Raw genomic sequence first — 15,835 nt, forward strand, 5'->3', positions numbered from 1 at the left:
TATATATGTACATATATATTACATATATTTTACATATATATATACACACACACACACACACACACACACACACACACACACACACACAAGGTATGAGCAAAGATACTAGAATTTGAAGGATGAAGTCAGCTCTCTGTGTTCATCTCTTAGAACTTCTCAGAGGGAAGGATCAAGAATAACAGGAAGCACCGGGCGTGGTGGCACACACCTATAATCCCAGCACTGGGGAGGCTGAGGCAGGAGGATCGCTGTGAGTGTGAGACCAGCCTGGGCTACATAGTGAGTTCGAGATCAGTCTCAACTACATAGTGAGACCCTGTCTAAAAAAACAAAAGCAAAATACAACAACAACAAAAAGAACAGGAAGGAATTTCCCTGGGAAGAAACAGATGAAATATGTTTTAACTCCCATCGAAAAGGACCTCTCGAGCGCTAAGTGTGACTCATCACAACCTTCATCCCTGACGGGCTGATAGGACACATTCTGCAAACCACATGAAGTAGAACTGGCGAACGCCGTGACGAGTAAAGACACTCAGGAACGCTAACGGAGAGTAGTGTCAGGCAAAAAGGAACTTTCCACTTAGAAACCAGTGCACTGAATTGAAAGTGCAGTTTACAGAGGAGATGCCGTTGCGCTGCGCCCAAGAACGTGAGTGTCAAGCAAACGAAAACCTCGCAGATTCTAGCACGGTGACCAGATCTTTCTTCATCATGAGAGACTTCAGTGTACTTTTCAGAAATAGCCGGGGAAAGTGGACAAGAGATGGAATCAAACTCACTTTCAAGATTGATGATTTATAGGTGACTCTGCAAACCACATACCTTTAAAATAACTTAGGGAAGTTGGATGACATACATGTAAAGGTCTGTGATTTTAGATATCAGGAAAACTTGCCACCTGCGCTCCCATAAGTGAACGGACCAGGGAAGCAGAGCAGTGGATGCGGGCATTGATGGACAGATCGCCTTAGTGTTGGCGAGACCACAACTCCGGCAAGGGTGGCCGAGAGGGAGGAAACCCGGTTCCCAGTTTCACGATGAAACGTGAAAAGCAGGTGAGGTGGACCATTTGCTATGAAAGCATGCTGAAATGGACACTGAATATTTGCTGCAAACTTGAACAGAAAATAGACTTGGAGAGATTTTTAGAAATGATTCTGATACCATAATCGATCCAGGATGTTTATGGTCAAGCGATTGAGCTCCCTAAGGCTTCAGTGACAGCTGGGTGTGGGAGCGCACACTTGTAAGCCTAGCACTAGGGAGGCTGAGGCAGACGGATAGCCAGCCTGCAACACATGGTGAATTCAAGCCAGCTGGAGCTACACAGTGAGACCCTGTCTCAGAAACAAACAAAAATGACAGTAGCAACTGCGAAAGACTTCCGTGAAAAACTGGTCTTTATTTTTAACTTAATGTTTTAGAACTTAAAAAATATGGAGTGCTTCATTCCTTTCTCTTAGGCGAGCATCACTTTGCAGTAAAATGTGAGCGACATGAACACATACTCTGAAGACTCCTGGAACTCTTTGCTACTTGATAACAGAACTAGAAAATACTACATAACATTGGAAGGGGGTCCAGTCCTCATTTGGAATACAAATTATGACTTAAGAATTTACTCGGGAATATTACCACAGGTTCAAATATGCCGTGTTCACCTCAGTTCACCTATTTCTAATTAAAAAAATAGTAATTTGGTGAAGAAAGAGTTTGAGTTTGAGAAAAAGAAAGCATTAGAAGTGTAGTCTTACTATCAGAAACAAGGCATGGATTCTTCCTGTTACTTTGCTTTAGTTCTTTACACACTGAAGACCCTGACCAGTGCAGCAGAATGAACAGAGAAATGGGCGTCGTCTCTATTAAAAGCAGGAGAAGCAGGAGTCAGAGCTGTTCGTGATAGGGCTGTGCAGGAGTCCGGAAGAGGCACCAGGAAACGGAAGGGATTGGAGCTGGATAGAGCTGCGGTGATGAAGGGACAGCCACGGCGTGCCTTTAGTGCCCTGTGGGAAGCGGGGTGGACGAAGGGCGGCGTGTTCTCAGTGGCTTGAGGTGTCAGGTGTCAGGGAGAGCCCCAGAGCAGTCTGCAGGGCTCCAAGAGGAAACGGGAACATTCCTGCACTGCACTGCCTTCAAGACCTCAGCGCACAAAGGAGTGCATTCCTGGATGGGAAAACTCAGCACGCAGGTGCGGCTCTTCCCACACGTGTTTATAAACTGGGTGTCGTAGTCTTGCCACAAAGCCTAGAAAGCTTTCCTGTGGAAAAGAACACATAGGCAGTGAAAGTTTATGAAGAAGAATTAATGTTTGGGATAATGAAATTTTTAAAGAGGGAAGAACTGAGCAAACATCATGCCCTAACAGCATAACTGTCAATACTAGCATGTAGGAAGTATGTTATTTCTGCAGGAACTGACAAAGCAACAGGACGGAAAAGTCCAGAAATACTCTTAAGTGCCTTACGTTTTGATAGTGAAACATTCTAAAAGATTAAAGAGGTGTGTTCACTCTAATGAAGTTTTGCCTTTACAGCTAAGTAATGAAGCCACACTTGTTTTCCTCTGCTTTGTTGGGGATGGATCGCTTTTTTTGGGGATCAGATCAGAAGTAACGAGTGCTCAGTTAGAATAGGCATAGCTCTGGTTATTAGGCTCCATTAAAAATGGAAAAGTAACTTCTTTTCTTTTTTTTTAAGGTTCCTTGTTTGCTGCTTTGGGTATACGTAATAAGCAGGGATCCCGGTCAGGTCATTTAAGCAAAGGGGATTACAGTATTTGGAAGCAGGCTTTTGGGTAGGTTAAATCACACTGTAGATAAGCTACTGGATCACAACATTTTGGAAACAAAAGTCACAATGTTAAACAGGCCACTCGGGTTCAGGAGAAGCTGCCAATGCCTGGCTGTTCAGAATTGTTCATTATAACTATCCTCCACGTTTGTTCCGGCCCCCTTGCTGTGGACTTCAGTTTTGGAGTGACACAGTTTGCCATCGTGAATAGGACTGCCTTGTTTTAAAATCTGTGATTGAGTTTCTGAAAGTATTTTGGTGTAAAATGTTGGTCCTTTCATCCTCTCTTGAACTGGATTAAATACCAATTTTAATAAATGCTTAAGGTTAAAGAAAACTATAATAGGAATTTGAGGTGGCTTGAAATTGCCCAATCCTTAAAGCTACTTTTAGTTGAATTTTATTTAGTGTGGGTTATTTTGTATGTACATTTCATCACAAGCTATACATACTTATATTTTCATGTTTTTGCTTTAGAAGGTGTTTTTGGAATTTGTATACTTAACAGATTAAAACGGCTTTAAAACCCTAATAGTATGATATTATCTTGAATTTCACTAGGACATTCTTGGTTGCAGCTTCCCTTGGCCTTTCAGCCTGATAGTAGTAGTCAACTATTACAAGGATCTAGACCCCTTTAGAAATTTCTAAAACTCGTAGCAAGTTCACTGTCCTTAGGAAAGCATGTGCTTCTCTGTCTGCTCATGTGTGTGTTCTGTCCCTGTCTCTGCTTATCATTTTGTCTGTACCCCATCTCCCCTAGGTCAGTTACAGCATGGCAGCTGCGAACTTTTCTGATAGTCTCATCGAGCTGAGGGGTGCTGCTCTGCTGTTCTCACATAACACACACGACCCCTGTCCTTTGTTCTGTTCCCTGTAACTGTGTCTTCTGTCCTCACCTCAGCACTCCTTGGGGAGAATGTATGGGCTGAAATCACTTTTCCCCTATGTAGATAAAGGTGACAAAAACCCTTAACATCAAGCAGATTTGTTCTTTGTTGGATTCCCCTCATTTGCCTGTACCCAAAATTGTAAAGGTTGTGTTGAGTCTTCAATTTTAGCCAATGCATTGGAGACCGTTCCACTAGTAACTGAGCTGTGCACTTGGGTGAGTGGAGGAGGATGTTTCCCTGCCTAGTTTTCTGAGTCCCTGATAAATCCTGATGTCATGGGGGGTGTGGGCACTGCACGGTTGGGGCCACGTGATATGACCCGGTGCTGCATTCTCTCCAACAGGGAAGGTAAAGCTGCTGCTGAAGGAACTCTGGCTGTGTGTGAACTCGGCACACAGGCTACCGGGCGAAGGCAGCAGATATGTCCCAGGTGAGGGAGACGCGCGCTGAAGGGCGTTTCATAGGAGGGAGTAGACGTGTTTACCGCAGGTGCACAGCCATAGCCTTCTGAAGTCTGCTGAGCCGAAGCAATGAACTGTGTGTGCTTCTGATCGTACAGAAGTGCTTTCCCGTCATTGTGACTTTTCTCCTGGCAAGCATGTTTAGTTTTTACTCTTCCAGTAGTAGCTTTTATCAGTGCATTAAAGAAACCAGAAAGACAAAAACCTGAGATATATCTGGCAAATATATGTGGAAAACTGAAGGGTGTACTTTTTAAAAAATCATTTCTTGGGCCGGGGGTTTAGCTCAGTGGCGACACCGCCTGCCTCACATTCACAAGGTCCTAAATTTGATCCCTGGCACAACCCCCCCCAAAAAAAAAATCATTTCCTGGGCTAGGGATGTAGCTCAGTGGCGCTGAGCCTGTAAGATCCTCAGTTCGATCCCTGGTAGGAAAACAAAAATCATTTCCTGAGTTTTTCTATGAAAAATTTGACTCATCCTTCATATACTTTCCCAGTTCCCTCGGTCAGATATCTTCACTTGCAGTGAGATGTTATGGGGACATTCAACTACGTTGGCATTTGTAGAACGTTTCAAATTTTACTGTACGTATTTAAAATAAATAAAAGGGAGGCTGAGGCAGGTGAATTCCAAGTTTGAACCCAGCCTGGGCAACGAGTGACTCCGCATTACCCTGTCTTGAAAATGAAAAATGAAAGAAAATAAGGCGGGGGGCTAGAGCTCAGTGTGAAGGCCCCAGGCTTAATCCTCAGTTCCTCAAAAATGAAGTAGACAAGCGGGCTGCTGTGGCTGTGACCTCGGCAGTCTGTGGGAACGCGTGGACACCTAATTATCCAGCTTCCTCCGGGCTTGGGAAGACAGGCTTCCCCGAATGGCGGGTTGCTGATTCTCGCCGAGGCTGCATTTGGACTTGCGGAGAGACACCGATGGGTTCTTGTAAACAGATTTCTCTCGGTTCTCTTGGCAGATGACGGTATCAATAGGAGCGAGGTGCTGCCTGCAGCTGCTGACTCGGGCTGTGTGGTGTGGGCCACTCTGTGTGAGGCCCATCAGAGAGCTTGGGCGGGCGTTCTCCTCTGTCCTCTGTGTCAGTGATTGCATCTGAAGCACCTTTGGGCCTATAAAGATACTAGAAAGCTGACCTTCACTTACTACCCTGATGCTTTTACTCAGAACAAACTTTCAGTGCTGTCTGTTGCTGATGTCTTCCACAGGTAGAATGGAGAACATGGCATCTTGGGAATCTCACATTACTCTACAGTACAGTCCTTTTTTATTTTTAACCGTTCATAAGGGAATGTTACAAAATAGAGCAGAGAATTCACTTCCCCATATCTCCCTAATTTTAACGTTTCCCATTACCAGTGATCAAAACTAGAACATTTGGTACTGTCCTGCTGACTCAAGGTAGACCTCTTGTGAATGTCACAAGCTTCCCACTGATTGCCCCTTTCCTTCCTGGATCCTGACCAGAAACCTGTGTTGCTTTTTGGAGTCATCTTTCCATCTTCTCCACCCTGACAGTCTCTCACCTCGTACTCACCTCTTACATCTTTGACGCTTTGGGGGAGTCTTGTTTGTAGAAAGCCTATCGCTGTGGCTCTCGGTACGTTTCCTTGTGTTGGCCTGAGCCTGAGTTTGTGGCAAGGATACCACAGGGTGACATTTCCTGTGCTCAGAGCACCGCAGGCTGGCTAGGTCGGGGTCCGTGTTGCCACTCTGTCACCCACTGAGCTTAGGAGCCCCAGATGGATCTGGCCTGCTGTAGTTACTGCTTTGGTATTTGCTCAGTTATGGTTTTTGTATTTCACTGTGTCTGAAAACTCATTAATTAGAGTTCTTCTGTAAGGACGAGCTGTCCCTTCTCCACTCTGCTCTTTCATGTGCGGTATGTCTCGGTGTGTTCGCATTCACTGGTATTGGTCCGTGTACTTGCGTAACTGCTTTATTCTCTGCACCGTCACTCACCGCTGTCCCTCGTTAGGGTTGAGTTGTTCCAGTTGGGTCACCGGCACTTCTTTAGAGTGGCCCCACCCTTCAGACACATTTCATCCTCTTCTCCGTCCTTGGCCTTCTGGCATTGGGGATGTTTCAGTCTCAACTTGTATCTTCCCTCCCCATCCCTGAACTCCATTTCTCCAAGGAGCTCTGGATCCTCTGTAAAATACTTTCACAGCTTCCAGATACGATGTAGTGATTTCATAAGACCCATGTGTTTACTCTGAACTGAAGTTCATCAAGATCAAGACCCTAGAAGAATTAGTTCTTCAGTTTCTGTGTTGCGGTATATCCAGCGTGTTCACTGAACAGTCAGGCTTTTCTCTTGCTGCATCGTTACAGGAGTGGTCATGGGTGCTGGGCTCGGATTGCCTTTCAGAGAAAATCATGCCCCTCTCGGTCGTACTCAGAATTGCTTTTGCCCTTCTGCTGGTTAAGGAAGGGTCGCCCTCCTGCACGCTGCTAGCGGTGTCCTGCCGGTGAGGGGCTCTCCCACCCATTACCTCTTCTCACTGCCGTAGGAAACAGTGTCTTCTAAAACTCTTTCTCCTTACTTGCAGTGATTTCCAGAAGGGCTCCTTTTTGTTAAAGTTTTCTTGAAAGTGTAAGTATTGAATACCCCCTTTCACCCCAGGAAAACCTGCCAAAGAAGACCCCAGACCCAGAGCACCTGGGGAGGATGACACGCTCCCTCCAGCCCCAGGCAGCCCTCCCAGGCCCTCGCGTGCGCAGACATGCCTCACGAAGCTGTCCGTGGAGATGCAGGCTGACCGTGCTGCCTGGAGAGGTGTGGACCCAGAGCAGCCCAGTGGAGCAAAGCACCACGCCAGCGGAGTTGTTTCTGACGAGGACCAGAGTCCTGAGGGTTCACTGCCGAGTCCTGATGACTGGGACCGGACCGACTTTGCCCGCCCTGCTCACTGTTTAGACAGAGACCTTCAGGCCGCAGTGGACTTCTTCAGACTTCCCCCCCCTCTTCTGTCTCCGGTGCCGTCCCCCCCGCGTATGCCTTCGCCGTGCCTGGATTCCTCAGCGTCTGTCCTCGACCCCGTGAGTTGCTCTCAGACCCGAATTCCGCGTGGGCATCTTGTCCTCGTGTGTCTGCGATACTCGGAGGGCTTCAGTGGCCTCGGGTGGACTCCATCCTAGCCACTTCCGTCGGAGGTGACGAGAGGTGTGAGACAGGCGTACCCATGCCCTTCGCATCATCATTGTAGGATCAGCTGTTTACTTTGTATTATGGTTGCGTTTTTATTTGTCTTTATCCCAACCAAATGATAAGTTTCCTGTATGAAGATGTCTGAAAGTTTTCACTTCTGTCACTAGAGCCTGACGAGTAGTAGAGAATGAACGAATGAACCGTGTATTTGTGGGCCTGGAGTTGACGGGCGGGAAGGTCCCTGTGGGGGGTACATGCCTCTTGGCAAAGTGCAGCCCGGTTTCCCCCTTCCGCTTGGTGGATTCTTGGTGTCGTGCACTTACAGAGTGTTGTTGGTGGTTTCTAAGGAAGTTGGTATTGGCAAAGCAGACTTGCATATCATTCAGTTTAGGGGGTGGCTGGATGTACTGTTCTCTTCAGGGTGCGCGTGCACAAGTGTGATATCCAAACGCTGGACCAGGCATGGGTGTGCAGAGGTGCACTGTGGGCTACCGTGTGGAACAGGGACCGGGAAGGGTCCACTGGCTGCCTGGCTGGGGTGGAGCCCGCAGCACAGGGAGCATTGCCTGCGCCAGGGGCAGAAGCCTGGCCTGAGCAGAGGCCAGCTTGGCGAGGGAGTTTGAGTGGAGAAGCCGGACATGGTGACACGAGATTCAGGGTGAATGTGGCTTCGGGGAGTCTGTGCAGATGGTCAGGAAGGGTGCGGGCAACGGGAACACTAGTTGAACCCAAGTCTGAGTCTGAGCATTCCAGGTTAGTTGTGCTGCCGATGAGCAGGGCGCAGGGTAGAGTCGGAAACAGGCAGGGCCGTGGTTCGCTTCCTGATTCAGCCCGTCTGGATGTGGGTGAGGCCATGAGGTTAGCCGAGTGGGGCTGGCTCAAGAGATGTTGCCAGGTCACACGAGCAGCATGTGAGATTCTGGGAGGAACTCCAGGTGAGCACACCTGGTGCACACTGCAGACTCGCAGGTGTGGTGCTAGTGGGGCACAGACATTTAGGGCATGGCAATTCACTGTGTGGCTCTTTGGTGGGATGTGGTAAGAGTGTGAGCAAGGTAGAGGGGTGGGGTGTGGCCCCACTGAGGCTCCTGGGGAACTGGACACATGGAGGAGGAGCAGGAGAGCAAAGGTGGGGTTAGAATGAGAGGAAAGCCATGAGACAGCAGTTGTCCCAGTTCAGGAGGGGAGCAGGCCTGTGTCTCCTCCCTTTATAGGGCAGTGATGTCACGGGACAGCCTGTGGAAAGGGACCTAGGGCTCTGGAGGACAGGGTGGGAGGGAGCGACCTCTGTGGGGGGCAGCTGTGGTGTGAGGACACCCAGAGTCACGGTGAGGCTTGTCCTGGAGCCTTCCTGGAGTGTGATGCCCTGGGGAGAGAGGAAAGAGGGCTGTGGAGCCCAGGCCCCGGGCCTAGGAGACCAGGAGGGGAGGCTGGAAGTAGGAATGCATGGAAATGTGGCAGACAGACAGCCCTGGCCCTGTGCAGAGGGCCTTAGTTCTCAAAGGAGTGCAGTGGGGAGGGGCAGGGTCTCAGCAGGGGTGTTTCTTGAGAAGAGCGTAAGGCAGCATCATGCCAGGCGCTGGCATAGTCCAGTCCCATCCTAGAGCCAGGGCTCCTTTGCTTAGGTGGGATGTGAGTGGTCCTTCAAGAAGTGCACCCTTTTCTCCAGGGGTTTTAATTGATGCACTGGTCTTCCTTTCAGGAAACCTACTTTGGAAGGTATACAGATTCCAGCGACAACGACTCTGGTCAGCATAGAAATTCTGCTGACTCTGTTTCTGAAGATGATGTACCTGAATCACAAGATTATTTTGGCTTATCCAGAAGAAATAAAACAAGTGCGTGGGAAGAAAAACCTAGGTTCCAAGAAGCTACACAAGCTCTAAATAAGTTGGCAGTGAACAAAGTGACAGCTGCTGGACTTGTGACTTTCACAGCAGCATCGAGAGAGCCTTCAGCCCCATCCTCTGGAGCTCGGGAGAAACCCTGGATGGTGTCATCTGGATTCGAGAGTGATAGAGAGAGAAATGTTTTAGATGAGGTGGGACGACCAGTGACAGTCAGGGAGAGCGCGGAATCCCTGCAAGCTGGGGGCCCTCATCATGCTCCCGGCCAGAGTCCATGGGGTGGGAGGTCGTCCAGCAGCCTAGCAGGAGGGAAGGACGCAGCCACAGGGAAGTCTCCCCCTCACAGGAGGCCGCTGGATGAATTCCGCGAGTCTGTAGGAGCATCGTCTCCGTCCAGAATGAAAGGGTTGCACACATCAGAATTTACCAAGTGGACGCTTACCGAGGGAAGCGCTTTGGAGGCAGACCGTGTAACCGGATCTGGCCGTTTTCTGAGAGCATCAGGAGAAATGGCAAAGGACACAGAAGACATGCAGGGGTCTACTTCGGGAGAATCGCCTGAACCAGAGGAAGTCGGCAGCGACGCAGGTGGTGCAATAGGTCCGGTAGGGCTTGATGTTACAGCTGGCTTTTCTTCCTTTTCTACCTCGTTACCGATGTCCGTCTGCAGTAATCCTCACTCTTCACAGTTAGAGTGTGTTAATGACACAGATGTTCCAGCTACCGTAATCCCTCCTAAACTGTGCCATTCAGAACAGAAATTACAGACTAAAACTTTCAACACACTACTTCTGCAGTCTGAGCCACCAGAACGCTCCATCCGAGAAAACCCCCCAGAGAGTGGCTTGCGAGCCTTGAGCCCTGAACTGGGAGCGCCGGAGTTGAATGAGCCGAAGGGCAGGGAGCTAGGACACACAAAGATTGTCAGAGGCTCTACCAAAATATTCTCCTTTCCACAGCTGTCAGTATTCAGGAAGGCGACAAAAGACGGACGTTGTGAAACCCAAGATCCGAGACTAGAACTCACACTACAGAAGTCAGATCTAGCTTTGTCAGCAGGTGCTCAGGCTGGCTTGATCAGGAGTGGCTCTGATTTTGGGAAAAGCACTTCATGGCACCATAGTGATTTATTAAGGAGAAGTAGTGGAGAGAGTCCGAGAGCTACCTCAGAACATGAACAGAAGAGGAACCATCAGTTTGAACTGGCACCCACTGGACAGAACAAAGGGGCAGCAGCCATGCAGCACTTCCCTGGAGAAAATAACAGTCCTGTGGAATGCAGGGCTGCTGCTTCATTGCTGCCTAATCAAGTGTCAGTCATCACAAAGCAGGCAAGACCCCAGAAGGCTCAGAGGGCTTACTCGGAGCACTTGAGACCGAGCAGGAACGAGCCGAGCTTAGCAACGGGAAGTTGTGATAGCAGAAGCCAGGATACAGCACCTGTGGCAGAGCGAAGTAGGGGAGGAGCGGATACAATCAGAAACATTAGAGAAGTGGCCACTCAGAGAACTACTGCACCAGAAGCGTCTTCCTCTTGGAGAGCAGGAAATTTTGATCCTCCCAGTGGTTTTTTACCAGCAGGAGATGTGGATTGTTCTGTGGATGGTAAAGTATCTATTTCTTCTGAAGACACTGTCACCTGCAGCCAGGCTGATTCCAGGAATGCTGCCTCTCAGGATGAGGTGCAGACACCCAGGCCGTCACCTCTCTGCTTGGGTCCAGACCCATGCAGGGCAGAGGGCACTGAGCTGCTTCCTGCCAAGGTAGCTGTGGCGGGAGGCCGCCCTGTGGAACCGGCACCCTGCCAAGGCCCTGGCACTCCAATCACTGAGGCCCGGGCTGTTCCCAGCGATTCCCCCCGCACATCACAGAAGACTCACGAGTCTTCCAGGGTGGCGCCTGGAGCACCTGGTGCTGCTTTCCCGGAATACTTTGTTACCACCAGCCTGGCCTTTTCTTCACCATTGTGCAGCAAAGCTGACACAAGGGACATCTCCCAGCGTGGCCCCCCGGGTGCCTCCTTCTGTTGTGCAGGGATTCGGGAGGCAGGGGAGAAGGACAGCGAGGTGGAAGGGAGTGAGAGTGCATTCAGCTGCAGCGAGAGTGAGCTGGAGGCTGAGGGGCTGGGTAAGGGACCTCAGGGTACAGTGGGCAGCACCCGGAAGGCATTGGGTGACAGTGAGGCTGCGGGACCTGGGACAGGAGCTTCCCTAGAGCTGGGCGATTTGACCTCAGCACTGCAGGAGTTTAACCTGAGTCCTTCTCCTGACATGGACAGGCTTTCTGCATCCGGGGTCCTCATGTTTCTGGAGAGTTGTCAGTTAAGGGACTATAGTTCAGGGGACTCTGTTTCAGAATGTTCTAGCAAGGGAACCTTAGGTAAAGAAGTGGATGGAGAGTTAAAGCTGAGGGAAGTATCAGGAGAGAAGTGTGGTGAGCAGCCCCGTGAAGAAGAGATGCTTAGGACCCCTGGGGAGTGGATTGAAGCTGAAGAGGACAACTGTTCTGTGAAAGCTCCCAGCCCCCTTGCTCAGTGCTCCTTGGAAATACAGTCTGAGGTTCTCAACAGAATTGGACAAGAGCTTGCAACAAATCATGAGGACTGTAATGGTAATGATGCTGGTAATTTATTGCTCCTAAATATATATAACAGCCTGACAATGGAAGATTTGAAAGACAAAGTTCCATTCCCCCAGGAAGTGATGCCCCACTCCCCAGAGCTGACCCTGCTACCTGCTGCCCCAGATGTGAGAGGCAGCTCCCCTGCAAGGGATGGGGACCACCCTGAGAGCAGACCTGAGGACAGTCCCGAGGCCACCAGGCCTGCTGCCCACGGGCAGGGCCCATCAGAACCCGCAGAGCCAGACATCACATGTGGTTACCCTGCTACAGAGGCCGGGACCCAGCACAGCTCCGACTGTGAGGACGAAGGGGCCTTTCAGTGTCAGGTTCCCACAGCAACCTCAGAAGCCATAAATATACTGATCACCGAGGCTCAGAGTCTAGTCACTGACCAGGGGGACAGCTGGATGGACATCAGTGGCGTCGCTGTCTCTCCAGACATGGACCAGGTTGCACTGTGTGATACTCAGGGTCAGGGCCAGGGAGGGCTGGAGGCTGCTTTGGTTTCAGTGACTTCTGTGGAGCTGTCCCCAGACCCTGCAGTGCAGGAGCCTCTAAGTGGCAGTAATCTAGGTGCCCAGGAGGATGTTTCAGGCAGCGGGCCGGGCACCAACTTCGATAAGAGCCGTTTGCGGAACAGACCTGTCAAGCCTAGTATCTGGATTAGTTCTCAAATATACGATCAGACATTCGAGACTCCAAATGTCACCTCTGATCACACATACTATAACTCAAAACTAGAGATGTCTGGCAAAAATAAGAATCGATCAAAGATTTCCAACAAAGATCAACCCAACAAACCAGCGAAGACTGTAGCACCAAGCAGAGGGGAAGCTCATCAGAGTGAAGTTCCTCGGGCGGGTTCAGGGGACAGAGGGAACACAAAACCTCCCCGAGGTCAGACACAACCCGTTCTGGCAAAAGCCGACACGTCCACTCCCACAGACTGTCCTCTCGACACGCTGAGCAAGATCCGGCAGGAGGTGGGGCCTCCTCTGCCACCCCTGCTGGCCCCCCTGATAGCCACCCCTCCACGGACCTCACAGCCCCTCTCCCCTCTGATGTCCATCCCCAGTCCGTGCTCCCCAGCCTCTCCTGCTGACCTGATCTCCCCCTCCTGCGAGATTGCCGCACCTCCTGTGTTGTCTCCGTGGCCCGAAGGCCCCGGGCTGGCCTCCCCGCCGGGGCCCTCTCCGTCTCCCTGTGCTGCAATGGCTGGGGGAAGGATCATGTCCTCTCCTTTGCAGTTTTGTGCAGCCACACCAAAGCACGCGCTTCCTGTGCCAGGCAGGCTGCCGCCCTGTGCACCCGGCCACACTGCTGTTGTGGGTGGCCCTCAGGAGAACTCTGTGAAAATCCTCGACACCATGTACCCAGAGTTGTCCGCCAGGGCCCGCACCCTCAGCATCCTCAAAGGGAATCTCCAGTTGTCTCGAGGTTCGTCTGTGGACGGGAAGACTTTAGCGGGGCCTGTGAGTGCACTGATAGGATTCAAGGCCATCACTTCCTCCTCAACTGCTTTCGTCAAAACTGGGGGTGGCTCTGGTGGTGAGAGTCACCAGGATAGGCCAAGAGATATGAGGACTCAGTCTGATTCAGGTGGGAAGAGAACATTGTCAGTGTCGACTCTGAGGAGCGCAAAGAGATTGCGCCTGGGCAGTGAGTCCCCAGAACCAGAAACCCTGGGGACTGCTGCCAGACCCGACCTCCTGGGAAATCTCCCTCAGGCAGGAGCTAATCCTGTACAGCAGGAAGGCAGCTGTGCCTCAGCCATCGGCCCAGTGCCCCAGGTACCTCCAAAGCCAAAAGAAACGGTGGAGTCACACGATAAAGCCATCGCTCAGGCACTGAAGAAAATTGCAGAGTCCTCTTTTGATCTGTTGCCTGTCATTCGTAGTCACGTGTATGTGGGAAACATCTCCAGAAAGCCTGTAATGAGAGACCAGGAGAAAGAAGTTGTGTATGAGTTCAGCACAACAAAAAAGGTATGTGTTTGGCTCTAAGTGTTAGAGCTGCATGTCCTCAAGGCAGGGCTCTCTGCTGCCTGCAGAGTGGGCAGATGAACCTGAGCAGAAGTTTCATGTAAAACTTAGCCATGTAAGCACCAAGACGAATACCCATTGCTAGCCAGCATTATAAAATTTGAGATACAAGTCACCGAAAACTTGACAATTTGTACACATTGAATGGGTTAAAATTTTACAGAAAACAAGTCTGACCACATGTGGCAGTGCGTGCACAGCAGGATGCCCCAGTAGGGTGCCATCATGAGACACAAGGAGTAAGGTGATTGTGCAGGTTTACACACACACCTGCTTAGGACTTTCCATTTAGGTGAGGCTTCGCATTTCTAAATACCCAGTAGTTCCTGGGCTGATGATTTCTGTACTCACAGCTCATGCTGTAGTGATTGTCTCCCCATCCTTGGAGTCCTTGTGGTATAAGCGATTGGTTTTTTATTATAGCAGGACCTTGGTTCATGAGCTCAGTTCTCCCCATGATCCTGGTTGCACCCTGAAGTGGACCAGAACTAAATCAAATTTCCCCTTAAAGTCAACATTGACCCTAACCATTGAATTTGATTCGGTTCTTTTCCAATTCGATTTGCAACCAGAACCATGGAAAGAATCAAGTTGAAAAGGTGTTTTTTTCAGTGAATGAGTATCAAAGTATCATTTAATGACCCCTTCCTATAGAAGAAAAATTTCACCTGGTATTTTAATATCTAAACAGTAGATGGAATAAACAAGAATTCAGAAGATGAAAATACAGATAAGCTCAGACGAGGCCTAATATGCGAAGATTGCTTTGGCACAACTCGGGAAATCATTGCTCACTGAGTGGAGCGGGTAACAGTGGGCAGCCAGGTCTCTCCAGATCCCATCTGGCATCTGTGGCCTCACCGCCCCAGGAAGGGGACAGACATGGGGAATTTTTACCCCAGAAGGGTGTTGGCTTAGTCCTACTAAGCAAGTTGTTACCAGTTAGCACTGTGGTCCGCCTTCTCGGGTCGTGCAGGTCACATTTTTCTGGTAGGTACTTACTTGCATTACTAAGACCCTTTTTAGGGCAGGGTAAAGATAAACATGAGTGTACTTTGCTCTTTTGTTTTTCCAATCCAGCATTTAGCAGAGTGCTTGCTTCGCTCCATTCTCTCAGAACTGAAGATTCAGAGGGCATCTGTGGACCACAATTATATGCACGCCCTCTGCAGAGTGTACGTGGGTATTTGTCGGCAGCTTGGAGACCTGGCAAGAGCTCGCCTGTTTTGCTACAGTCTGCTGAAGGAAGGTGTGTGTAGACCAGGACATTTTTGTATTGAAAATAGTATGATTGTTTCTCTTGCCTAATACTTGGAACTCTATTTTGGGGCTGCTGTGTCACTTTAAATAATGTTATACTTTGTGCATGTATTAGAGGATATAAATAGCTTGCCTGATTTTTCAGTAGCATTTGCTTAATCAGCACATACATTTTCTTTTTCTTTTCTTTTTTTTGGTACCAGGGATTGAACTAGGGACCTTGTGTTTGGCAGAACCACTGAGCTAAATCCCCAGCCCATCACATACATTTTCAGTTGAACATAAACAGTAGGGTGTGTCTTGTTACTGTGCATTTTATTCCTGTGTTGCTGCTTTAGAATGAGACCTAGTTGACAAGAAATGCAGGGAGGGTTTTAAACACCAAGCCAGACTGCTGTGCTTCTTACTGGAAAGGCAGGCAGTACTGTGCATGCACTCACAAGCTCAAGCAAAGAAGTGCATCAGGGATGAAAAGGAGATGGATGTGAGGGTTATTTTGTGATTATCCTTTCACTACTGTTACTTCGGTCTCTAGAAGGAGTCAAACCAGGACTTCATTGCCTCAGACCATCTGTGCTTTTAAATGAGGAGATGATATGCCAGTGCAACTTAATGTACTGAGTCGGAGTGTTCCCTACAGATGGGTATTTACTCTGTGGGAAGAAGGCAAATCCCTTCCCGTCCTTTCAGAGTGTATGGTCTAGTGGAAGACACAGACAGCACACCAGTTATGATTCAGTAAGTGATTTGCACATGG

At 49.5% G+C, this 15,835-nt stretch overlaps 1 protein-coding gene across 1 annotated transcript in view; it reads left to right on the forward strand.

The window, feature by feature from the left end:
* Ice1 (interactor of little elongation complex ELL subunit 1) overlaps positions 1-15,835 on the forward strand; it is a gene marked incomplete at its 5' end in the record, with an annotated part of 63,159 nt that overhangs the window by 31,089 nt on the left and 16,235 nt on the right. The window contains 4 exons of the mRNA XM_010606039.1: positions 4,029-4,115; positions 6,783-7,198; positions 9,010-13,761; positions 14,899-15,067. Coding sequence (XP_010604341.1) covers positions 4,029-4,115; positions 6,783-7,198; positions 9,010-13,761; positions 14,899-15,067 — 5,424 coding nt within the window. The remainder of the gene's footprint in view (positions 1-4,028; positions 4,116-6,782; positions 7,199-9,009; positions 13,762-14,898; positions 15,068-15,835) is intronic.

Source organism: Fukomys damarensis, unplaced genomic scaffold, assembly GCF_012274545.1.
Source record: "Fukomys damarensis isolate Sample0158 unplaced genomic scaffold, DMR_v1.0_HiC HiC_scaffold_1, whole genome shotgun sequence".
Lineage (NCBI taxonomy): Eukaryota > Metazoa > Chordata > Mammalia > Rodentia > Bathyergidae > Fukomys > Fukomys damarensis.